The sequence below is a fragment of the Triturus cristatus genome, chromosome 2_2 (assembly GCF_964204655.1).
Source record: "Triturus cristatus chromosome 2_2, aTriCri1.1, whole genome shotgun sequence".
Lineage (NCBI taxonomy): Eukaryota > Metazoa > Chordata > Amphibia > Caudata > Salamandridae > Triturus > Triturus cristatus.
The window spans coordinates 316690846-316716500 of record NC_140582.1 but is presented as its reverse complement, the minus strand read 5'-3'; the positions used below and the strand labels follow the sequence as shown (position 1 = coordinate 316716500).

General features: G+C 50.3%; 1 protein-coding gene across 5 annotated transcripts in view; it reads left to right on the top strand.

Moving 5' to 3' along the window:
- The window catches only part of SEC24B (SEC24 homolog B, COPII component), a 678312-nt gene that overhangs the window by 509799 nt on the left and 142858 nt on the right, over positions 1-25655 (top strand). For all 5 annotated transcript variants that reach the window (XM_085641377.1, XM_085641376.1, XM_085641375.1 and 2 more), the window contains one exon: positions 5783-5887. In XM_085641377.1, coding sequence (XP_085497503.1) covers positions 5783-5887 — 105 coding nt within the window. The remainder of the gene's footprint in view (positions 1-5782; positions 5888-25655) is intronic.

The following is a 25655-nucleotide window of genomic DNA, read 5'->3' as shown; positions in this document are numbered from 1 at the left end:
TGTGGGATACAGTGGAGGACGTGCTGCCCCTGTGTCCTGAGGAGGTCCAGACACGACTTACCCAGGCTCTGGCCGATGGGAGGGATGCAGCACGGCATGCTATCCGCTGTGGGCTTGACACAACGGACTCGCTGGGTAGGGCGATTTCTACCACGGTGGCGCTTAGACGTCACGCCTGGCTGCGGTCCACGTCCTTTTCGGGGGATGTCCAGAGCACTCTCATGGACATGCCCTTTGATGGCACTCGCCTGTTTGGTGAGAAAGCGGACAGTGCGCTGAATCGCTTTAAGGACTCCCGGGCTACGGCCAAGTCCTTGGGCCTCTCGGCCCGCGGTCGCAAACTTTCGCTTTTCGCCCCTTTCGTGGCCAAGGAAGGGGTGCCTCCTCACGTACGCCTAGCCACCATCCGCAGAACCAACCTGCGCGCGGTCGCGGACGTGGTTTCCGCCGAGGCGGTTCTGGAGGACGACGAGGTCAGCCCACATCCACCCCGGCAGCATCCGCCTCAAAGCCTTCCTAGTCCGAGCTTTCAGGCCCATTCCACGCCAGTGGGCGGCAGAGTTCGCCATCACCTGCTCCACTGGCGGTCCATCACATCGGACAGGTGGGTGCTGCAAATCGTCCGAAGGGGCTACTCCCTCCCCTTCGAGACGACCCCTCCAGCCATGCCACCGCAGCACCACCGTATTTCGGGGGATCATTTGAATCTTCTCCACGAGGAAGTTTCGGCCCTCTTGGCCAAGGGGGCCGTCGAGCGCGTTCCGAGCCCAGAAGTAGGTTGTGGTTGTTATTCCCACTACTTTCTGGTTCCCAAGAAGGGAAAAGGGGGTCTACGCCCTATCTTGGACCTCCGGAACGTCAATGCCTTCCTCCGGAAGGAAAGGTTCAAGATGTTGACTTTGGCTCAGGTTCTAGCTGCCCTAGACCCTGGAGACTGGATGGTAGCGTTGGACTTGCAGGACGCATATTTCCACATCCCCGTCCTGCCGGCCCACCGGCGTTACCTGCGGTTCACGGTGGCCCCAGAGCACTTTCAGTTTACCGTGCTCCCCTTCGGCCTCACCAGTGCCCCTCGGGTGTTCACGAAAGTGATGGCGGTGGTCGCAGCTCATCTGCGCAGATCAGGGGTTCCAGTCTTCCCCTATCTCGACGACTGGTTGTTGAAGGCGGGCTCGCCCCAGTCAGTCGTCTCCCACCTCAAGACTACGGCGGATCTCCTGCATTTGCTAGGGTTTTCCATCAACGTGCCGAAGTCACACCTGAGCCCCTCTCAGAAGCTCCTCTTCATCGGAGCAGTTCTCGATTCGGCGCAGTTCCGGGTCTATCCATCGGAACAGCGGGTCCGGGATATACAGGCCCTGATTCCCATCTTTCGGCCTCTATCCTGGGTTTCGGTCAGGCTAGTGTTGCGGCTTCTGGGGCTGATGGCCTCCTGCATCCTACTGGTGCACCACGCCAGGCGGCGCATGCGGGCTCTGCAGTGGGACCTGAAGTTTCAGTGGGCCCAGCATCACGGCAACCTGTCCGACCATGTCTTGATCTCGGAGGGCACTGCACAGCAGTTGCAGTGGTGTCTCACGGACCGCGATTGGGTCATGGGCAGAAGCCTCTCCCTTCCCCAACCGGAGCATGTCGTAGTGACGGATGCGTCCCTCCTGGGATGGGGTGGCCATATGGGAGAGGCGGAGATCAGAGGCCTCTGGTCTCCGGCGGAGTCTCGTCTCCACATTGAGAGCGATCTGACTTGCACTGAAAGCCTTCCTTCCCTCTGTCAGGGGAAGTGTCGTGCAGGTGTTCACGGACAACACCACCGCCATGTGGTATTGCAACAAACAGGGCGGGGTGGGGTCGTGGACCCTTTGTCAGGAGACCCTGCGCCTCTGGACATGGCTGGAACACCAGGGCGTCACCCTGGTGGTTCAACATCTGGCGGGCTCTCTGAACGCCAGAGCAGACGAACTCAGCCGCCGGTGCATGATGGATCACGAATGGCGTCTGAACTCCGAAGTGGCGCAAGGTCTCTTTCAGCAGTGGGGAGAGCCTTGGTTAGATCTATTCGCCACCGAAGAGAACGCGCAATGTCAGCAGTTCTGCGCGTTGGAATTTCCAAGGCGGCACTCGCTCAGCGACGCTTTTCGTCACGAGTGGAGTTGCGGTCTGTCCAGAGTGCTGAAGAAGATCAGGCACGACCGGGCCCAAGTCATCTTGGTGGCTCCGGATTGGGCACGAAGGTACTGGTATCCCGAGCTACTCAGTATGTTGACCGATCCTCCGATACGTCTGCCCCTTCGGTAGGATCTTCTGTCGCAGCAGCAGGGGACGGTCCTCCACCCGAACCTGTCCAGCCTTCACCTCCATGCGTGGAGATTGAGCGGCGGCAGTTGATGCCATTTGACTTGCCTCCTGAAGTCTGTGATATCATTCTGGCAGCCAGGCGTCCCTCCACAAAGACGGTATACGCCTGCCGGTGGAACAAATTTGTGGCATGGTGCACAGCAAAGGCTGTGGATCCCCTTTCCGCCCCTCTTTCTGCGGTTCTACTGTTACTTCTTTCTTTGGCCCGGCAGGGCTCTGCCCTGGGCACCCTGAAAGGTCATCTTGCTGCCATCTCTGCCTTTTTGCGGCTTCCTGATCAGCCTTCTCTTTTCAAGTCCCCTGTAGTTACACGCTTTCTCACACGTTCCCTCCTGTCCCTTTTGTAATGCCTCAGTGGGACTTGAATCTTGTTCTCACATTTCTAATGTGCGCTCCCTTTGAGCCTCTTCATAATTGTCCTCTTCGTCTGCTGACGCTTAAGACTGCTTTTCTGGTAGCCATCACCTCGGCTAGACGGGTGAGTGAGCTCCAGGCTTTATCTTCAAAGCCTCCTTTTCTCTCTGTTCATCCGGACAAGGTTGTCCTTCGGCCTCGTCCCTCCTTTCTTCCGAAAGTGGTGACTCCATTTCATCTTGGGCAGTCTGTCACCTTGCCCACCTTCTTTCCTCCTCCGCATCCTTCCAAAGAGGAAGAGAGGCTCCACCGTCTGGACCCAAAACGTGCGCTCTCCTTTTATCTGGACCGCACAAAGCAGTTCCGGGTGGACGACCAACTTTTCGTTGGATACGTGGGTGCTAAGAAGGGGAAAGCTGTGCACAAACGGACCATCTCTCGGTGGGTCGTTTTGTGCATCAAAATTTGTTACTCCTTGGCGAAAAAGGACCCTCCTGTTGGGCTGCGCGCCCATTCTACTCGGGCCACGGCGGCTACCACTGCTTTGGGACGGGGTGTCCCTTTGCAGGACATCTGTCAGGCGGCAACGTGGGCTTCGCTACACACGTTTGCCAGGCAGTATTGCCTTGACAGCCAAGTCCGGAGGGATGGCTTCTTTGGCCGTTCTGTCCTCCAGGACTTTCTGGTGTGATCTTGGTTCGCAGACCCACCACCGGGGATGGTATTGCTTGGGTATCTATTCTAAGGTGAGGAATCTAACTAACGTGTTTCTTTCAGATGAACAAGTTACTTACCTTCGGTAACGATGTATCTGTAAGAAACATTAGTTAGTTAGATTCCTCACCGACCCACCCATCCTCCCCGTTCTGCGAACTGACATCTAGGGTTAAGGTTATCCTTTTCAGGCCCCTAGATTTTATTTTTGGCACCAGTGTCGGTCTTTGCATGGCTCTGCGTTCCTGGCGCGGAAAGCTATGTACAAGAACTGACGTCAGCGCGCGAGGGCGGCGTCTAAGTACTCCGACGACGTCATTCTGGCGCACAACGCAGACGACGCCTAGCGACGCGCAAGGGGTATTGCTGACACAAAATCTTCCGGATCCAGTCTGATGCCTGGGGATATTCTAAGGTGAGGAATCTAACTAACTAATGTTTCTTACAGATACATCGTTACCGAAGGTAAGTAACTTGTTCAACGGGTCCTTCGGACGGGAGCATCCTTCTTTTTCAAGATAGTCGCCATATTCCATGTATGCCAGTCCATCACCTTGCCTACCTTTTACACTCCACCTCATCCCTCTAAGGGAGAGAAGAGACTCAACCGGCCGGTCCCAAAAAGAGCGTTGTCATTCTACCTTGACCGCACATGACCGTTCCGGGTGGAGGATCAACTCTTTGTGCAACATGTCAGACCCAAAAAATGGAAGGCCGTGCAGAAATTAACCACCTCCTAATGGATTGTACTTTGCATTGGGATCTGCTACACAGTGGCCAAGAAGCAACCCCCGGAGGGCTTGCACACTCATTCCACCAGAGCAAAGGCTGCGAACACTGCATTAGCACGTGGAGTTCCGGTCCTGAACCTCTGTCAGGCTGCAACGTGGGCTTTGTTACACATTTTCTTCAAACACTACTGCCTGGACAGTCACATCTGTCTGGTTGGCCACTCTGCCCTTTCGAGACCTGTAGGATTTTCTAGTCTAAATCGCATTCGCAGATCTACCTCTGGCAGGTATTGCTTGGGTATCTATTCTAAGATGGCGAGTCTGAGGCTCGAATTCTCTATTAGATGAACAAGTTACTTACATTCGATAACGCCTTTTCTGGTAGAGACTTTAGCTGCAGATTCCCTACTGACCCACCCATCCTCCCCGCTCTGCGAATGGTTTTTTAGGTAAAGGGTTGTTCCTTTTCCAGGACCCTAGTTTCACACACTAGTGGACAGTGTTCTTCATGGCTTCCCACTTCTGGTGTGGAAATTTGCAAAAAGAAACTGATATCATTGCGATGGTGTGGCACCACATTAACACCCAGACATAATCGAGAGACCCATCTGCTGTTCTCGAGCTTAGCATTTCTTAAGATATAATTTGAGACTTGCCGTTTTTAAAATAAATAGGAGAATTTCTAGTAGAGGAAAGGTCCCGGGACGAGCACACCAGGTCTGCGCAATCTGAAATGCTTACCAGCTAACGGCAAATGTCAGGTATGAGGTCCGGTACTACTCCCTGATTTCACCGATATGTCATTGTGAGGCGTGGCTTAGGCATGTACACCATTAACCATGATAGAGCTTTTAATTTTGTATGGTTTATTAGTAATTCTAATTACATTACTAGGTTTTGTTTGTTTCCTAGTTGCAGCACATTTGCTTCATAATAGAGCACAATAGTTTCAATAAATATTGGAAACTGTTCTTGTGTCTCATTTTTGTTTATTATGCACATGCATGAGTGAGAGAAATCTAAAGGTGATGACTTGTTACCACGGTTCCCTAAGGGGACTAGAGTGTTGTGTTCTGGGGTGCCAACTTACCTGTTACGCTGGGAAGGTTAGGAGGGCATGTAAGGCGCTATGAGATAGTCATGATTCTGGCCTATAGATACTGATGTGGTATGGTAACTCAGTCCCTACATACTGACGTTCTATGATCCCTGGCATAGTTCGGTTCCCAAACAGAATCCATACATCAACACCAGTCATGCTGCTGTACAATATGGCTAAAAGACGTTAGCAAGGCCAGTCGCTTTTGCATAGACTAGACCTATTTGCTTTGCCAATGCTTGTTCTCTGTGGGTGCTGTGCTTCCCGTAGCACTGAAGCTGTTTTTTTTATTTTTTTGCGTCTTAGAAAACTTGCGTTACCAATACAGTTTACGATCATTTATTATCAGAAGAATTAAAGATTCACTTTCATTCCTATATTCAAATTCAAGCTATAATCTGTTCTAGGCTATTGATTGTATCATATTTTAGTGGCTTATCTGTGAGAAAATGTAATATTGCATATGAACATCATGTTCTTTTTATCAGTGCCCTTTTTCCTGTTCACTTTTTGGTTATTTTTTTTGTAGGGTACTATACATGTAAATGAAAAAACAGTTCCTCAGCCAGTTCTTCGCCAATTATCTGCAGAAATTTTGACCAGAGATGGAGCTTTTCTCATGGATTGTGGCTCAGTAAGTAACATTTACGTTTTTCTGAATTGTATTGCATTTTATAATAAAGGTAATAGTTTCATGGTTGAATTCGGATGTTTCACTAACACAAGCAAGCTTTCCACACCAACATAATAGGTACAACAGGAGCCAACGCAAAATAAACATACACACACACACCCTCAGCTCAGCATATAATTGAGCAGCAAAGTCCTTGTGCTTCTTAACCTATCATGCTATACCCCAAGTAAAGGATGGTTCCCTGGTGTTACCCTCCCTTGATACCGAATGTACTGTTGAAAGTCTGTCTAAACGAATAAAAATGTGTTTGAGGCATGTGAGCTGTAGATCATATGCCTTCCATACTCCTGCCATCTAGTGTTGGGTCCGGATGTTTGCAAGTTGTTTTTGTTCGAAGTAGTCTTTTCCAGTCACAAGGCATGTGACTCCTCCTTTCAGTGATAGTGCGCATGTGCATCGACTCCATTGTTAGATTGTTTTTTTCCGCCATCAGGTTCGGACGTGAATTGCTGCGCTCCAGTTCGACACCGTTCTCGGGTTCCCCATCGGTGCGCAATTCACTACCCTCAACGGTATTTATCGATCGTGTATTCCCACCTTTGAGTATCGTTTCTAAAACTGAGATGGAAAGTCTTGTGGAAGGCCCTTGGGCCTAGGCGTATCAGGCCAGCTCGCAGTAGAAAGAACGGACTCCATTCCAATTCTGCCCCGGGTGCCACTCTTAGTACCCCCGTACCGATTTGCACGAGTTGTGCAATTTGTGTTTGTCACCTGAGCACAACGAAGAAGACTGCAAAGACTGCCGATCGTTTCGATCAAAGAAGACGCTCCATGACGGGCTCAATGTCACAAAATGTACCAACAACTCAGCTTCAGATCTCTTCGGAGAAGATTACGACCAAGAAATCTTCAAACAGCAGGGAGCCATCTATGTGTCCGAGGAAGACTCCGAAATCAAGGAGGACATCACGCAGGGTCACCGTATCGTGAGTAAAGATACTCCCCTGCCCCTAAGATGCCCTCTAAAAAGGCTCCGGTCCCTCCACTGCCTTCGGATCAAGGTCGGCACCGAGATGAAGTTTCAAACGTCCCGCCTTCGAGCCCGGCACCGAAGCACGTAATAAAGCCTTCCGGCACGGGACCGAGTCGCCCTCCGTCGGGTACCGAACCGAAAACTTCCGCACCAAAGTCCAAACCAAGTGATTCTTCACACCCTTCGGCACTGAAACCTTCGGATCCAAAATCTTCACCAAAATCCTCGGCTCCGAAATCATCGACACCAAAATCTTTGACATCGAAAAGACAAAACCGCTCCTCCACCATCCAAGGAGCCTTGTTTGGATGTTGCGCCTGCCAACACGGACCCCATTCAAAAGGAACTTGTGATTAACCCTAAATCTGGACACCTTTATGCAAAGCTGCCAGCAAAAAAAAAGCCAGAATTTGAGGACTCTTATCATATCCCTCTGAAGAGAAAGAGTATGGGTACTAACACTTTCCCAGTTCCTCTTTCATCTTGATCCCAACTTACTCATAACACCCACAAATTCACCTCGCCCTCAATCCCCAGATCATCAAGATGATGGGGATGGAGACAGAGATGGGGATGTACCACAGAACAGTAGTCCAGACCCATGGATTGATTATAACACTGATCCTAATAATAACGATCCAGACCTATATCCATCTAAGCCTTCTCCTTCAGATGATAATGTGGGGTTTATTGAGTTAGTTAATAGAGCTGCACAATACCATGGAGTACAGCTCCATAAGGAGGCTTTTGAAGAAGACTTCTTATTTGAGACACTAAGTGCATCACACCAGACTACACATACATTACCTATGTTTAAGGGTATCTTAAAACCTGCAGATGTATTCAAAGACCCAGTTCGAGCTAGGGTTCTCACACTTAGAGTTGACTAAAAATATAAGGCTGCACCTACAGACCCAATTTACATGAAGGGTAAGGTTCCATTAGATAATTAAGTGGTATCAAATGCTTGTAAACAATCTAATTCTCAAACAACAGGAGACAAACCTTCTCCTGATAAGGAATCTAAATTAATAGATGCCTCAGGCATAAGAGTAGCAGCGTAATCAGCTAATCAGTGGCACATAGCTAATACACAAGCACTGTTAGCGAGGGATGACAGCTCATTATGATGAGTTAGAGCAACTGCTCCAATATCTGCCTGATGAGCATAAAGCTAAAGCTCATTATCTCATCCAGGAAGGGAAGCTTATTTCCAACACTTCAATCAGGTGTGCTCTAGACACAGCAGACACTGCTTCACGCGCTCTTAACACAAGCGTCCTACTCAGACGTCACGCATGGCTCAGGGTATCAGGATTTAAACCGGAAATTCAAGCTTCCATTTTAAATTTACCTTTTAATAAGGAACATTTATTTGGTCCTAAAGTAGACACTTAATTAGGAAAAATGAAGAAAGACACTGATATAGCCAAATCCATGGGAGCTCTGCAAACACCATCCAATAGTAGTTTGTTTCGTCGCTCTTTTTATAGAGGAGGCTCAAAGACCATGCCTACTGACGGGTCCTCCACGTCATATAGAGGCAACAATCACGCTCTACAAGAAGTTATTGTCGAGGTGGATTTCGGGGAAACAATGGCAAAGGATGAGGGAAAGGTAACACAAATAAACAGTGACTTGTCTCCCCTTCCCCCGATCATTCAACACCTGTCGGGGACGTCTTACTCAATTTCTTCCAGTCTGGAATACCATCACATCAGACAAATGGGTTTTACAAATTATCTAATCTGGTTATTGCCTGGAGCTTACCAACAACCCTCCAAACTTTCCACCATGAAAACACAAACCATCTCCAGAACATATACACTTCTCAAACAAGAGGTTCAGTCTCTTCTGGAAAAAGGAGCTATAGAGCCTGTCCCACTACAATATCAAGGGACAGGCGTATACTCTCTGTACTATCTAATTCCCAAAAAGGACTGTTCTCTCAGGCCTATATTAGACCTCAGAGAATTAAACCTATACATTCATTCAGAACACTTCCATATTGTCACTCTCCAACAGATGCTTCCTCTGCTACAACGAGGCGACTTTATGTCCACTCTGGACTTGAAGGACGCATACTGCCACATTCCAATCCACCCCCCTTATCGCAAGTACCTAAGATTTGTGGTAGCGGGACAACAGTACCAATTCAAAGTGCTTCAGTTTGGAGTCACCATTGCTCCCAGAGTCTTTACAAAATGCTGGCCAGTAGTCGCAGCTCACCTGCAAAGACAAAATATACATGTTTTCCCATACTTGGACGACTGGCTCATCGAAGCCAGCTCGTACCAAAACTGTCTCCAACACACACAAAGCACTCTACGCCTCTTACACAGTCTGGGCTTTACAGTGAATCTGTTGAAGTCACATCTGCAACCCTCCATGTCTCAGACATAATTATGGGCCAGTTAGGATACTCAAAAAGCCCTAACCTTTCCAAGTACAGCCAGAATAAACAATATTCAGGCTCTGTCTCCCAGTTTCAGACCAACCACTCCCTTCCAGCAAGAGTATTCATGCAGTTGCTCGGAATGATGGCATCTTGCATCGCAATCGTTCCACATGCAAGACTCCAGATGTGTCCCTGTCAGGAATGCTTAGCCCGTCAGTGGAATCGCAGGGTCAGCTAAAAGATCTAGTGTTGGTGGACGGCCGCACCTCTTGCTCTCTGCAGTGGTGGAACCCACAAAACTTGTCCAAAGGGCGGCCATTCATCGACCAGATTCCACAGAAGGTGATAACATCACTAACAGGTTGGAGAGCACATCTCTAAACTCTGACTGTTCAAGGGCTGTGGAGTCCGAACCAGAACCAGCTTCATATCAATCAGCTGGAACTGCTAGCAATATTCCTGGTACTCAAAGCATTTCAGACACACCTGATACTCAAAGCGGTCTTTGTCCGTACAGACAACATGACAGCAATGTACTATATACAAAAACACGGGGGAAACATACTCTCCAACTGTCACGCCTCGCACAGACCATTTGGAGATGGGCCATTCATCAAAACATCTATCTCCTAGCAGAACATCTACCAGGAGAAAGCAATCAGGTAGCAGACCTGCTCAGTAGACACAAACAGATCCTCGAGTGGGAACTACATCCTCAGGTTCTCCTCCCATTCTTCAAAATGTCGGGTTATCCGGAAATAGATCTGTCTGCGACTCACCAGAACGCAAAATGCCCAAGCTTCACCGCCAGGTATCCTCACCCATTTTACAAAGGCAATGCCCTATGGATAAATAGGTCAGGAATGTTTGCGTACACTTTTCGGCCTCTCCCACTCCTTCCATTAGTGGTTCGGAAACTAAGGCAAACATCCCTAACACTGATCCTGGTTGCTCCCACATGGGCACGGCAACCATGGTTCAGAACCCTTTTAGAGCTTTCAGTTAGTTCCACATCAAAAACTACACCTCACCCCAAGTCTCCTCTCTCAGAGCCATGGAAACATAATGCATCCAAATCCAAAGGAGCTGAACCTTGCGATTTGGCTCCTGAAGTCATAGTTTGGTTATCTAAACCTTCCACCAGACTGTATGCATATCATTAAAGAGGCAAGACCTACTACTAGGGCTTGCTATGCAGCCAAATGTAAGCGGTTTGTTATTTACTGCAATAACAACCATAAAAACCCGCTAGATACCTCAGTACAAAATATAATTTGCTATTTGTTGCACTTACAACGCTCACATCTAGCTTATACATCCATACGACTACATATTGCTGCATATCTGCAAAACAGACAGCATTCGTCACTTTACAGGGTCCCTGTCATCAAAGCATTTATGGAAGGACTAAAAAGAGTATTTCCTCCGAGACTTCCACCTGTCTAGCGTGGAATCTAAATATTGTCCTTACCAGGTTAATGGGTCCACCCTTCGAACCTTTATACAAATGTGAGTTACAATTTCTCACTGGAAAAGGTGCTTTCCTCATTGCCATTACATCGGTAATCAGTCTAACAATGGAGTCGATGCCAATGCACACTATCACCGAAAGGAGGAGTCAGCACGCCTTGTGACTGGAAAAGACTTCTTCGAACAAAAACAAATTGCAAACATCCGGACTGAACACTCGATAGCAGGAGCATGCCAAGCATGTGAATCTACAGCTCTACATGCCAAGAACAGATGTCTACTGGTAAGTAACATTTTACTTTCCATGCTTCCTCAGCCTATAAAAACAATGCCTTCTTTGAAGAACAGTTTTGCCTGAAACCCTATCTACTAGATCAAAAGTGGATGCTTCTGGAATCTATTGTGGGAATCCGGTAGGAAGGAGAACGATTGTGAACACATTTAAAAAATAAGCTGAATAACTTGGACTGAACCTTTTCCTCATCGAGTGTCCGAGCAGGAGACACCTGGCTGCTGTGATGCACTCTATTAAGTCATTGTTAATTCGCACTCTGCACATTTTGCACTCTCTCTCTGTAAGCAGGGGATCTGAACAGCAGAAAAACTGTCTAATCATGTCTTAGCAACTGCTCCCAACACCAGCGTACTGTTGTAGATCGAAAGTTCCAGTTGACCTCTCAAACATAGGAATCTCCTGCGCTACAGTAGAGCAAGGCTACTAGACATCGGTAAGTGTGTGAGCTGCTGCTCCCACTTTGCTCTTAACCACGATGTGAACACCCTTTCCTGCATGCACTGTAACTGGGTGGCTTTCCCTCCCTACAGTGAGATTAATGCGGGGAGCGAGGCAAAGCATACCCCGGGCACCCATTTAGATCAGCTACATCGGGAGAGTGGCCAGCTAAAGGCTTTGCTCCTGAATAAGCGCTCCATAAAAAAACATGAGCTACTACTTTATGATCTGCTGCTTGACACAAACCCTGACTTAATGTTGCTAACTGAAACCTGGTTCAATGAAGGCGCCAATCCCACCATTACGAGTGCCATTCCCCCCGGCTACCCGATCATAAGAAAGAGTCGGTCAGTGGGTAGAGGGGGAGGCGTCGCCATAATTTAAAAAAATACTTTTTCCTGCTCCATATTACCCACAGAGGAGGTATATGGGGCCAAAGGTCTTGGCTTTCTTTTTGGCGCGTCTGCACATCAATCTTTTGCGGGCGTACTAATCTCTAGCCCTCCTGGTCCTGCCGGAAAGTTCGAGTCTATTAGTCACGTCATTTCTCCCATTCCTGCCAAATACAAGCATTGCCTGGTGCTAGGAGATTTTAAAATCTATATGGACAAATCAGCTGAACAGGAGTCTATTAGGCTGCGGGAATCTCTAGATATTTTCAATTTGGTCCCCTATGTCTACCTTCCCACCCACGAGAAGGGACACATCTTGGATCAGATTTTCTCTAATGCTAGGATAGAAATAGACCCACCCCTCCCATCAGTGTGGTCTGATCACTTTCTCTTAGGCTTTAGAGTCTGCAAGGATCACTGTTGCCCTCAATCATACTGCATCCCCTGCCCCAGCAGTTTTAGATCTTTTCACCATATCACCTCTGATGCCATGAGTGGTGCACTTAGGCAACCCCTGATTCCTTTCAGTGGCAATCTTGAGGGTGACGTGCTTTGTCTGGAGAACTGGCTACATCTCCGGGCATTGGAGCCTGCCCCCCCCCCCCCCCCCCCCCACCACTCGTGCGGCTACAACTGGCCGAGCCCCTGCCCCTTGGTTTACAGAAGCCTTTAGAAAGAGCAAAAGTGCATGTAGACGCTTGGAGAGAGTGTGGCGGAATAATTTCAATCCCAATGACAAAACTAGCTACAAACAGGCCCTCAAAGTCCACTATAATAAAATTCGCAAGGAAAAGAAACATTTTTTTCTTTTCCAAAATCGAGTTAGCCATGAACAAAAGCAAAGAAATCTTTAAAATTGTAAAAGATTTCTCATCCCCTAGTGCAGTGGACAGTCTGTTTACCCCCACCAGTGAGTGGATCAACCATCTCGCGTTTGTTTTCACGATAAAATCAAAATGATTCAAGATTCATTTGAGGCTCCGCTCCTGGTGAAGGAAGTAATTACAAGGACGTCAGCCACCCCCCCCCCTCTCCCCGCAAACCCTGTGACAGGTCCCTTTCTCAACCAGTTTCCTCAAATTCCCCTGGAAAAATCTCTGGAAATAATGAAAACCCTTAAGTCAGGCTCACCCTCTGATCCATGTCCAGCCAAAGTACTGTCATCTATAGCTGGGGTTATTAATCCAGCCGTCAACCTGATTTTGAATACCTCGCTGCAAAATGGGCAGGTGCCAGATAGCTGGAAAAATGCAAAAATTCTCCCTCTACTAAAGAAGCATTCGGCTGACCCTTTGGTGGCCTCTAATTATAGGCCGATATCATTACTTCCCTTCTTTTCCAAAGTTTTGGAAAAATATATGAATTTAGTCACCACGAAATATGTGGAAGCCAACCATGTACTCCATCATAGTCAGTCGGGTTTCAGAGCGAATTTTAGTACAGAAACAGCCCTATTGGAAGTCTCCGAAGCTATTAAAGAGACTAGATAAAGGGGGAAAAGTGGTGCTGATACTGTTGGATCTCTCCACGGCCTTTGATACCATGCCCCACGACCGGCTCTTGCAGAGACTCCAGGAGTGCGGCGTTGGTGGTACTCAAGTGGTTTTCTTCCTTTCTAAGAGACCGACAGCAAACAATTTGTTCCCCTCCCTTTGCGGCCCCCATCCCCCCCCCCCCCATTAAGGTAGGGGTCCCGCAGGGATCGATCCTGAGCCCGACACTTTTTAATGTATATATGGCTCCCCTTGCGCTTCTAGCTTTGGCACACAGCGCTAAAATAGTATCATATGCAGATGATACGCAATTGCTGTTCACCTGTGACAAGGGCACCGATTTTAGAGGCCTCTAGATTAACATCTGCTTGACGGAAGTGTTGTCCTGGCTAAGGCGGAACCAATTAAAGCGCAACCCAGAGAAATCGGAGATACTTTTCTTCGGTCCCTCGCCATACGAAGTGTGGCGCCAGTGGTGGCCTCAGGATATGTCCCCCCTGCAGCCTCACTAAGCACTGTGAAGAACTTAGGGGTCAAGCTAGATGATAATTTATCTATGAAGGCTCAGATCCAAACAGTTGCCGGTACCTGTTTTGGCCTCTTAAAAATTTAAAGAATTTTCTTCCCCTGCTGCCGGTTAAGTATAGGAAGACTGTAGTCCAAGCCCTGATTGTATCAAGGCTGGACTACGTCAACGTCTTGTACCTGGGCTTACCGGATTATTTATTAAACCGCCTGCAGGTGGTCCAGAATGCGTCGGCCAGAGCAATTATCATGGTAGGACCCAGAGCACGAATGTCTATCCATCTGAAGTCCCTGCACTGGCTGCCGGTCTGGAAGAGGATTCAGTTTAAAGCTCTGGTCCTGGTTTGTAGGGCTCTTCATGATACTGGTGCCTTCTATATTAGGAAAAGGATTCAGCACTATGTGTCGCGAAGAGCCCAGAGGTCTTTATTGCAGCTTCTGATGACCATCCCTAAGTATTCCCGCTCCCGTCTGGGCGGTCGCTCCTTTCAAGTGCTGGCCTCCCATTTATGGAACTGTCTGCCATTGTCTCTCAGGCAGGTGCAGGATCTGCTTACCTTCAGGAAGCAGCTAAGAACTTGGCTTTTCCAGCAATAGTTTTGTCTTCTGCACCTTTCTGTTATAGTGCTGTCTGTCTCGAGGTCTTTTAGCGCCAGGACACTCTGTAGAGTAGCCCCGTGCTCTATAAGTACCAAAAAAATATTACTAATATGAGAATTCATCTACCTTTACTCAGTTAGTGGAAGGAGCTGCTCACTACAGCACTAATCTGTTCGGGTTTGATACTGAAATACCCAATGTGTGGTCCAAAAGGTTGTCATGGGTTATCCCTCTGAAGGCTATTCTCCTTCTAGTCCCAGGGACAATCAAGTTTCTCTTAGACTTAGCTGAAAGCTGCTGTGACTCATTCAGGCTCTGATGTCCGCTAGACTTCCCAGTACAGCTGTCCCATTCGAGGAGTTTGAGAATAATTAACACATGCGTTGGTGTCATCGGCATCAGACTGCATAGCTGCTGGCTCATCCTGAAAGATTCTATACGGGTGGGGGAAACAAGCATATGTTAGAGGATGTGGTAGAGGGAAGAATACTTGGTCAAGAGAAGGTGGAAAAGCCGGTAGTCCTCGTTAGCCATTTTAACACATCCTGGGATTTTCTTTACACCCAGCGTGGTGGTAGATTTGTACCCGCCTTTCCACTGTTTCACACAGTTTTTAGGGAAGGCATATGAAGTGATACTGGACAAGTGAAACAATAGTCTTGTTTTTTCACTGCCCTTACTGCAAAGCGATGAACAGCTTCATGCATATGGAAGGCATGTAATGTAGAACTGTATTTTGTTAATGTATAGAATTTTTTTTTTAAAACTCAAAAAGGATAAAAGAAATTGTTGATATCTGAAAGAAACAGGTTCGTTATAGATTCCTTACCTTAGAATTATCCCCAGGCGTCGGGGCGTGTCTAGCAGGCCATGATTTCTGACGCGGTCTAGGGCAGCTCCGCGCTATGGCCCTATTATCTGGCAAGAATAGCTGACCTCAGGCGCCATCCAGTTCCTGCTGCAGGCACCACAGACAAAGAACACTGCGTTGCACACTGTGGGTGCGAAATCAGGGGCTGAAGTGCGGTATAGAACTGTGAGCGGACCAGCGCTGGCCCTGAGTGAGTTGCATCTAGCGGCCACCTTGTCGGCTTGGGTGAGGTCTGTACACAGCTGACAAGACCAACGGCCTGGGATCTACTGAGCGGTGCCACGGACAACCAACGCTGAACTTTGGCGGCCCCTGTGGTATGCCACCGGTGGGCCATGGAGACGTGCTGGCACCGGGAGATGGCGGATGAAGACTTCGCAGTGTGCCGCGGACGGAGGCGAGACGAACTGAGAGAGCCCGGAAGAGTGGAACCCGGAGCTGCTGGCGTGTGTACTTGACCCCTTGGAGCAGCTGTTAAGGGTGAGCTGGTGATGTGCATGGCGTGACTGGGGTCCGGGAGCTGTGTCGAGCCTAGTCCCAGCAACAGAGAGCAAGCAGTGGGAGCACATGAGCGTCACGCCAATTCCCAGACAGGTGGAGGCCCGGAGACGTGTAGCACCTGGGAGACGTGGATCGGGGCGTGAGCAGCAAGAGAGAGGCCCAGAAGCGACACCGGGCCGTGCTCGAGATTGAGGAGGGAAGTGGCGCGCGGAGTCTGAGACCCCCGCAATTGCACAGGAGTACGGGCGTGAGGGTAGCCTATGTCAGTGCTGGACATTGAGAAAGTGGGCACATCAACAGTGAGCCACTCTGCCATGGTGCAAAGCGCTGAGGGTGGCCATCTTGCCCCTAACCACAAGAGCTGCCTTCACTGGAGAGCCGTATTGCCAATGAGGGCTCCATGGACATCAACCTCGTGTAAGAGCAGCAGTTACCAAGGTGTGCGCCAACATGCTGTAAAGCAGGCCTGAGCGAAGGAGACAAGTGGTGGTACGGGCAGCTGGCAAATAGCGCTACCCACATCAGACGCTACCGGAGGCCAGCAGTATCCGAAGCCAGAAAGTGTGTGGAGTCCCATGGACCCTGGTGTGAGGTGCGCAGCTGGGACAGGCACAACCACAGACCTCACAATATAGCCAAAACACGTTCAGCACTCCAGAGAAGTGGGAATAGTACCTGCTCCAGCGTGCATATAAAACGTTGCCCTAGCCCATGCATGATAGGTAGCGACAATGGGCAGACAGCGGGCGGGAACAAGCATACAGTCCACGGCGCCATCAACACCACCCAAGCACCCAGACAATGAAAAGGAGAATGAAGAAAGTACAGAGTCCCACGTTGGGCTCTAAGACAGACAATGTGCTGCAGGCGGTGACATAGCTCAGTGTGTCTCTGGCGCAAACGCGCACATCTCTAGAGGGACGAATCGATAAAATTACATCGGACTTTACAATACTGCACGCAGATCATCGCAAGCTTGCGGGAGATGGTTGACGAGATGGAGGCTGAAATGGAAGAGATCCTCCCCACCACCAAAGCCTCGGCGGCTGAAGTGCGGACTCTAGCGGAGAAAGTGCGCATCCTGGAGAACAGGATAGATGATGCGGAAGGGAGTTCCTGCCGCAATAATGTCCGGATCGTAGGCCTGCCAGAGGGAACGGAAGGGCCGGATGCAGTGTCGTACACAGAGGCCTAGCTGAAAACTTTGATGCCTCTAAATTCCCTCTCCCCCTTTTTCGCAATAGAAAGGGCGCATAAAGTCCCGTCGGGTCGGCGACAGCCTAGAGCTAGGCCTCGTCCGTACCTAATCCGACTCCTGAACTACAAAGACAGGGACGCGATACTGCAGGAGCTGCGTAAACTAGAAGAGGTTCGAGTTGAAAACTCGAAAGTGATTTTCTTTCCGGACTATTCTCTTGGTGTGCAGTAATGAAGGGGGCACGTTTATGTCAGTTAAACAGAAGATGCGGGAGTTAGAAATTAAATACTCGCTCCTCTTCCCGGTCCAACTGCGAGTGGTAAAGGACGGCGTTACACACTTCTTCAGTACAGCAGAAGAGGCATGGGACTGGCTCGAAGCGGAGGGGCACAGCGTGTTTCCGGTTAAACAGACTGCAGTCACATACTCCCAACCCAGCGGTCGAAGGAGCTGGCAGAGACCTCGTAGGCGAACCAGGTAAGCACCTGACGCAGCTTAAGGCTGCCCCCTACTTAGAACAGCGCCTGCAGGAACGCCGTGCTGTTTTGGAGACAGCAGTGACTGAGACGGAGCCCAGTAACCAGGGACACGGATGCCTCATCGTAGCGCTCCAGGAGCGCAGACAGCGCGTCGGCGGGATGGGAGAAGATTCGCAGGCCCCAAACTGCTGACGACATTATGTAATGTAGGCAAAGGGTGTCATAGTAATCATTATAATGTGCCTCGAGTGAATAGTTGTCTTAGAGAAAATGTGTAGCACTGTGGGAAGGGGATCTGCTATGACAACCTTTGAACTTATGCAGCGGAGGGCCTTCTGTCTCCCTACTTGCTGCCTTTTTCTCCCGCCATGGGTCCGGAGGTGCTGCAGTATAGGCAGGATGAGACGCATTGTGTGTAGCAAATTGCTGCTATAGGGCCTGACCTACAATCGGCTCACTACACACTTAGTTGAGGCTACCCCCCCCCCTCCTCTGCACACACAGTACCACGGCGCATAAGGCCGATAGTTACCGTAAGGCGCAGTTCAAGGTTTGGGCAGATACACATTGTCCATCTGTCCTGTCCCAGTTCCACAACACAATTTTTAATTCCCACCATTGGGGTTTTAGTGCAGTGAGATGGCAGAATAGGCCTAGGCTACACGTACATGCCGCTCGCCCCCTGTACAGAGTAACCAGCCAACTGACCATGCACGAATATTGTGTAAATAAAGGATGCCGCCGACAACGATAATCACTTGGAATGTCAGGGGTATGCACACGCCTGTGCGCAGATATAACACATATGCATACTTATGACATGCGGCGCATGTCGCACTTTTACAGGAAACGCATATATCGCAGCCGGAGATACACAGATTGCAGCGAAAGTGGAGAGGACAGATGTTTGCCACAGGCTACTCATCGTATGCGTGGGAAGCGTTAATATGGGTCAGACCAGGCTCACACTATGTATCGGAAGAAACGGAAATAGATGTTCATGGCTGATTTGCATTGACAAGACAGGCTCAATGGCAGGCAGATAGTACAGGGATCAATATATGCCCCGAACACTGACCAAGCCACATTCTGGCATACACTGTCAGCAAAGCTATCCCAGTGGTGTGATATTCCTTGGCTTTTGGGCGGGGACTATAATGCAGTACTGGATACAGGCTTAGTAGATCCTTCCCGCCACTACAGCAGGCGACTGCTACGTTAAAGGTTTGACTGAGTGGCTCTGCAGTTGGGGACTGGTAGACTTATGGAGGACGTTGAATCCAAATACATGCCTCTACTCAGACTACTCCGACCCCCATAGCCTACCTGTGCGCCTAGACAGGGTTTGAAGGACACACAGCATTGGTAGCAGATTGAATCAATGCGGATTACCTTGGGCGCACACATTCTGATCATAATCGGCATACGTTACAACTAGGTGGAGTCTCCAAGTAGTGGAGACTGCAGACAGCAGCACTGGAAGATCCCCCCCTTCCCCCCCCCCCCCCCCCCCCCTTAGAGACTTGGTGGGATTGGCCATGGCAACGTACTTTGACTCAAACGAGGGATCAGTGACAGATCATGGGATGCTTACATGGCGGTGGTACGAGGACAATGCCTGAGCCTGACTTGGAGCCTACGCTGGCAGCTGGACTGTGAGGCTAAACAAATAGAGGGCACCCTTCTCCAACTTAAAACTGACTTCGTAGTGGGTCTGGCGCACAACAGGCGCTCGATAATCAGCGACAAAAGCATCTTGAGGTAATGGAGGGACTGCGCTGTCTGAATTATGCGGCGTATTCGGCCCGTACTCATGCTCTGGCTGATAAGGCGGGGAGGATCTTGGCAAGACTAATTCAGCAAGACCGTGCGCAGAAACAGACATTGTGCTTGAGAACCTGAGCAGGGCAATTGCTAACGTGCCAATGCGACATACATCGTGAATTTGCCGCCCATTATACAGACATTTATAAACCAGTAATACAGGTCACTCCGGAGGAGCTGGAGACATATCTGTCCCAGCTGCCCATGCCGGTGGTAGATGACTCTCAGCAGGCTGAGTTAAATGAGCCAATAACGCTACTAGAGGTGCAGTTAGCGATTCGATCATTGGCCACAGGCAAGGCACCAGTTCCGGATGGGCTACCGGCGGAGTTTTACAAGGCGTACCAAGACATACTTGCCCCGAAATTGTTTGCATTATACGTCACTGCACAAGAGACAGCCATTTTACCTCGGTCGTTACGCGAATCCCTGCTTTTTTCGCTGCCCAACCTGGACAGGAACACAGAGCTCCTGGGCTTATACCCCCCATTGGCACTGCTAAATTTGGATTATAAAATACTCACCAAACTGCTGGTAAGCAGACTGGCTCCAGTGGTCCCACGGCTGGTACATGGAGATCAAAACGGGTTCATACCAGCATGTCACTTAACCTGAGAGTTTTTTTAGTCACCCGTTACTCTAGAGAGCGCTGGCCAAACTCGCGGGGCTTGGTATTGGGTTTGACACGCTCGAGTGGGACTTTTTATTTGCCACCTTAGCCACATACGGTCTAGGCGATAACTACGTAGGCCTAGTTAAGCTGCTCTACACACGTCCCACAGCACAAGTCAAGACAGGCCCGTATGTCTCCCAATCTATTCCAATTAGCCGGGGGACATAACAAGGTTGCCCTCTTTCCCCGCTATTGTTCACGCTGGCAATCGAAACGCTGGCAGTAGCCCTGCGTAGCACAATGGCAGACGGGGTACATGCGGTATCCTTATACGCAGATGATCTTCTGATATATTTGTGTGATCTCCGGCAGCCATGCGATGCAATAGCAAAGGCACTCTCAGATTTCGCCGTTATGTTCGGATTGCGCGTGAACTGGGGCAAGTCATGCCTCTGCCCCTTTAATGAAACCACTCCAGACCCTGTGCTAATAGTAAATGGCACGCCGGTACACTGGCGACTGACAGCATTTTGGTACCTGGGGATTCGAATATACCGAGAGCCATTCTATCTTTTAGAGGGTAATTACACCAGGGCAGTAACGGTGATCAGGTCGCAAATGGCGTTTTTGCACACGCTGCCTATTGCCACAATGGGCAGAGTGGCGCTATTGAAAATGGTGGCACTCCCACGGCTCTTGTACCACTTTGCAAACCTGCCGGTATATATTAAACCGAATGTGTTCTGTTCGTTCGAAGTGGATATGAGGTAATTCATTTGGCACGGCAGCCGAAACAGAGTGGCTTTAGCCAAACTGTACCCGCCTGTGGATGGTGGTGGAGTGGCATTCCCCAACATAGAGCACTATTATCTTGCAGCATAGCTGCAGTGGGTGGCCCGCTGGCTTAGTGAGCGGCAGCTCGCTGGCACTGCTACACAACAACCGGGTTTTATCCAAGCGCAGATAGTGACCCTGTTTCAACCAGGTAGGAAGGTGATGGGTCCCACCCAGCAAATGGTGAAAGTGGTATACACCTGCTACCGGAGAGTCCTGCGACTCACCAAAGAGGTTACCACATATGCACCTGCTCTGCCGATACTGTGCACGCTGAGGCAGCGGACCTTCGCACATGGGACGACACAGGACTCCAGACAATAAGAGATTTATATCAAGACGGACAGTTGCTCCCGTTCGACGCGCTTGTGAGCGCATATGATCTACCGCAGGGCCAGTTATTACTACACGCAGCGCTCACCGAAACGTTGAGGTCCCTTTGGTGGGACATAGCAGAAGAACCAAAAACACAGTTAACGACGGGGGCGTGGCCAAGCCGCGAAGCGCGATGGCCGCAGCTTAGCGGAGCTCTGCCGAACCCTCTCATCCCCTGTTTATCTGGCTCAAGTATCCGTACCTCGATCGCATGATTGTCTAAGGGGAAGTCACCCGGCATAACATCCGGACCCTCCGAGCGGCGATCGGGGGCTGAGAGCGAGCCAGTGTTGAGGCGAGGCCTGGTCGTGTCCTAGAAGCCGGGACCTCAAGTGTCGGCGGGACCTGCACGCAGACACCATCTCGGCGGACCTGTCGCCTGGGTATCCGAACCGGAGTAGATCCGCAGAGTCCCCAGCAGCACACGTAGCACGACATCGGCCAGGGAACCCGGGAGCGGCCGGGAATCCCCGGAGCCCGGTCACAACGTGGGCTCCGGGGCCTTGATTACGGAGACGGTTGGCTGTGGACCCCGAGTGAACTGAACTACACGCCGGAGGGCTCCACGGCGACTGGTAGCACAGCAGCCGAGACACATCCCTGGCCAACTCCGCACCCACCGCTAGAGGTGTCCCTTGAGCAGCGGCGGCGGCTCCCAGGCCCGAGAGGTGGCGCATCAGGGCGCCGCTCTGGAGGTTCGGCCTGCCTGAACGTCCGCAGCAGACCCGAATAGAAGGGGTGCAGACCTCCTGCCTCGCCCGAGCCCCTCAGGAGACCAAGATTTGCAGGCTTCACACGCAGTGGTTTGCCCTGCTGCTGACGCGCTGGCTCAAGGTAACCTGGGGAAGAGTCACAGATCTGCCGTCGCGGAGGTGTGGGGACGCCTCTGATGACCACTCTCCATACTTGCTGACGGAGCGCCGCACTCAATGTAGACGCTGTTCCTGCGGGCGCCCGCCCTGCGCAGTCTTTGCTGTGGACCAAGCTGCGAACTCCTGTGGTGAGCGCGTGGGTGGTGGATAGCTTTCCCGTCCGCTGCTGGCACAGCGCTGGGCCTGTCTTTCCCCTGGCGGGCCTGTCAAGGGCACATTGATACCTGGGATGTTTGGCTGTACTGGGGTGCGGTGGCCTGCTCGCATTTCCATCAGCCTTACACCTTTAGGGCACAAAGTGGGTACTATTGGCTGGGTGTCAACTGACATAGTGTGCGGTGGTTGGACATTGTGGGCGACCAGCTACCCAATCGCCAGACCTGAGGCCTGTCCGGGGGTTGTAGTGAGCAGAGACGGAAGCGGTGATCGTGGGGCCGGGTGCCCTGAGAGGTGGTGCGCCATAGACCGAACATCTGAAACAGCGCCGCAGCAACAATGTCGACGTCTCGGGGCTCCAAGTCCGTGCAACAGAATCGGTTGGACCGGTACGCTCTCCCCAAGACATCACTGCCTGATTTTTCCCCTGTAGGCAAGGGTGGCGCAACACAGGGAGAAGCCACACCGGAACCAACGCTTAATGACGTCCTGGAGGCGATTGCGGGTATCAAGACCTCCCTTGAGCATAAGATGGACACCATAACAGTAGAGGTCAACCTGCTCCGGGTGGACATGAATACAAATAATGAGCGGGTGAAGCAAGTGGAATTAACCACTACGAGCCTAGTGGAAGACACTTCTCAATTGCTACTGGAAGTCAAGGACTTACAAACATTTCGGAAATTCGCTGAATCCAAGTTGGACTATTATGAAGGACGCCTGCGTCGCAACAACGTTCGTATTCTGGGTGTTCCGGACAAAATCAGAAGGGCAGACTACAGATCTATTCGTGGAGGACCTTATCCTCAACCATCTAAAACCCAAGGGGTTAGGGAAATTCTTCATCATAGAGCGAGCACATAGGGTCCCTAGAGTTCGGCCCAGGGCCCCCCCTCGTCCGATCCTAGCCAGAGTCTATAACTTCCACGAACGTGATGTTATTCTTCAGCATGCTAGGACGGGCCCACCCGTGAAGTACGAGAATGCTGAGATATCGTTCTTCCCAGACTTCACACAGATGGTTCAGAAACAGAGACGTTCGTTCCTTGGAATAAAAAAAAACACTGAGGGATAAAAGCTTCAAGTACGCCATGCTCTTCCCCGCTAGACTCCGAGTGGAGGCAGACGGTCGAGCCTGGTTCTTTGAGCATCCGGAGTCTGCGGCGGAGTGGCTGGAGAATCGCTGACGGAGCTTCCCTCGGACGATGTGGTAAAGTTGACTGGGGGGGAGGGTTGCGCTAGGGGTTGGGGGATGCACTGATCTGGGACTCTATGTCAAACGGGTCAGATTGGAATATTGACCTAAAGGTTGGGTTCGCCCATCAGAGACCTTCTTTATCCTGGACCCGGTCATAGGGTATATCCTTGAGTGAGTTGTAGACGATTGAGTGTTGGTATTATTGAGGGGAGGGGACGGGAGGGTGGCACCACGTATCCCAATTTTCTACTTTTAGTAACGTTGGTGGGGCGACAGGCACTCTGCAAGTTTAGTCATGGGCAGTTTGAAGCCCAGAGTGCAGGGGAGCAGGGTGGGGGGTGGTTGGGAGAAGTTGTTGTTTGATTATAACGATTTTTTCGCAGGTTCAGTTCAATCAACAATTCTGAGAATGGGATGCAGGGAGGGGGAGGGCTTGGTAGGAGAAGTTCCTGTTTTTAGAGTTTGAAATGAGTCTGGAGTATGTTTTTTTCGACAACGCAAACATCGGTCACCAAGCAGGAGCAGCTACAGTGTCTGCATTTCAATGGGTACACACAGAGATATAGGGGATAGAGTCCTCAGCTGGAATGTAAACGGCCTGGGTGAAAAGATTAAACGTGGGATGGTCAACCAGTACATCAGGAGACACGCCCCCGATGTCATCCTCCTACAGGAAACACACCTTATTGGGAATGCATGTCAGGCTCTAAACAGGGGAGGATATAGGTTGGTGGCACACGAGGGCTTCGTGACGGGGTCACGAGGGGTGGGAATATTAACCAAAAACACGTTCCCTTTCACGATTCAAACTGCATGGTCTGACGCTCGGGGTAGGTATATCGGGGTCTCGGGGTTGTGGGAGGGCAAGACAGCCACATTTCTTTCAGTGTATCTTCCCCCTAGCCTTCAAAATGATACATTCCAAGATCTGGGTTGTATCCTCCTGGCATTCCCTGTCGGCCTGCTTGTGATAGGAGGAGACTTTAACGCAGTGCAGTCTGGAACGCTCGACCGGCATCCCCCACGGGAACTCAGACCCTCACAGAGGTGGCTGCCGGACTTGCTTGAGTCAATGGGTCCTGTGAATGGTTGAAGGACCCACAACCCCGATAGAAATCAATACACGTTCTTGTCGGGAGCCCATAATAGTCTCTTCCGTATTGACTATATCCTAGTCCTGGCGGCACAGGCATTCAATATCAGGGAGGTTCGTCACCTGGGTAGAGGTACCTCGGACCACTCTCCGGTCTGGATGTAGATAGACCTGGGTCAAATGAGCGCTGGGAAGATAGCCCCAATCAATTCATGGTACCTGAGGAACCCAGAAGAAAATAGCTCAGGCCACAGACAATTATTTTCAAGACAATGAGGGGACGGTTTACTCAGCACAGACGTTATGGGAAGCTTACAAAACAGTCATTCGTGGGGAAACGCTATCCCTCATAGCGGGAAAGAAGAAGAATAAACAGGCGGAGTTAGTGCGAGCAGAAGAGGAAATATTGAGAGTGTAGGAAGAATTAGCTCAGACCGTGACCACCGAAAAGTTGCATTTCCTTAACTTGAAACAAGACGAGTACAGAAGCATAGCCGAGGATAGAGCCAGGGCACAGTGCAGAGATACGCAGAGCAGAATCTATGAACATGGTGATAAGGCGGGGAAGCTAATTGCATGGTTGGATCGGAGGGAGTGGGCGGCCTGCTTAGTGCCCGAGCTACACGGCGAAGACACAGTCCCCATAACCGACCCCCAGGCAATAGCTAACCACTTTGCTGACTATTATCGAAGGGTATACCACGCTACTGGCAACTATATGGACGAAGATAATATTGAATTGCTTAGGAATATCAGGCTCCCCATCCTCTCAGATGAAAATAATAAGTATCTTGAGTCAGCTCTCACAGACGATGAGGTGGCTCAGGCGATAAGGGGGGTGCTTTCGGGAAAGGCACCTGGCCCCAATGGCATCCCAATTGAATTGTATAAATTGAGACCGGATAAGATAGCCCCGTTCCTCCGATCGATGTTCTTGGAGAGCAGAGACAAGGGGATGCTTCCCTCTGACCAACGGGTTGCAAATATTGCAGTCATTCACAAGGAGGGCAAACCCAAAACCAGCTTGGCTTCCTATAGACCCATATCACTGCTGAATGCAGATCCCAAGATTCTTGCTAAGCTATTAGCTACGCGCTTGATTAAGGTAAT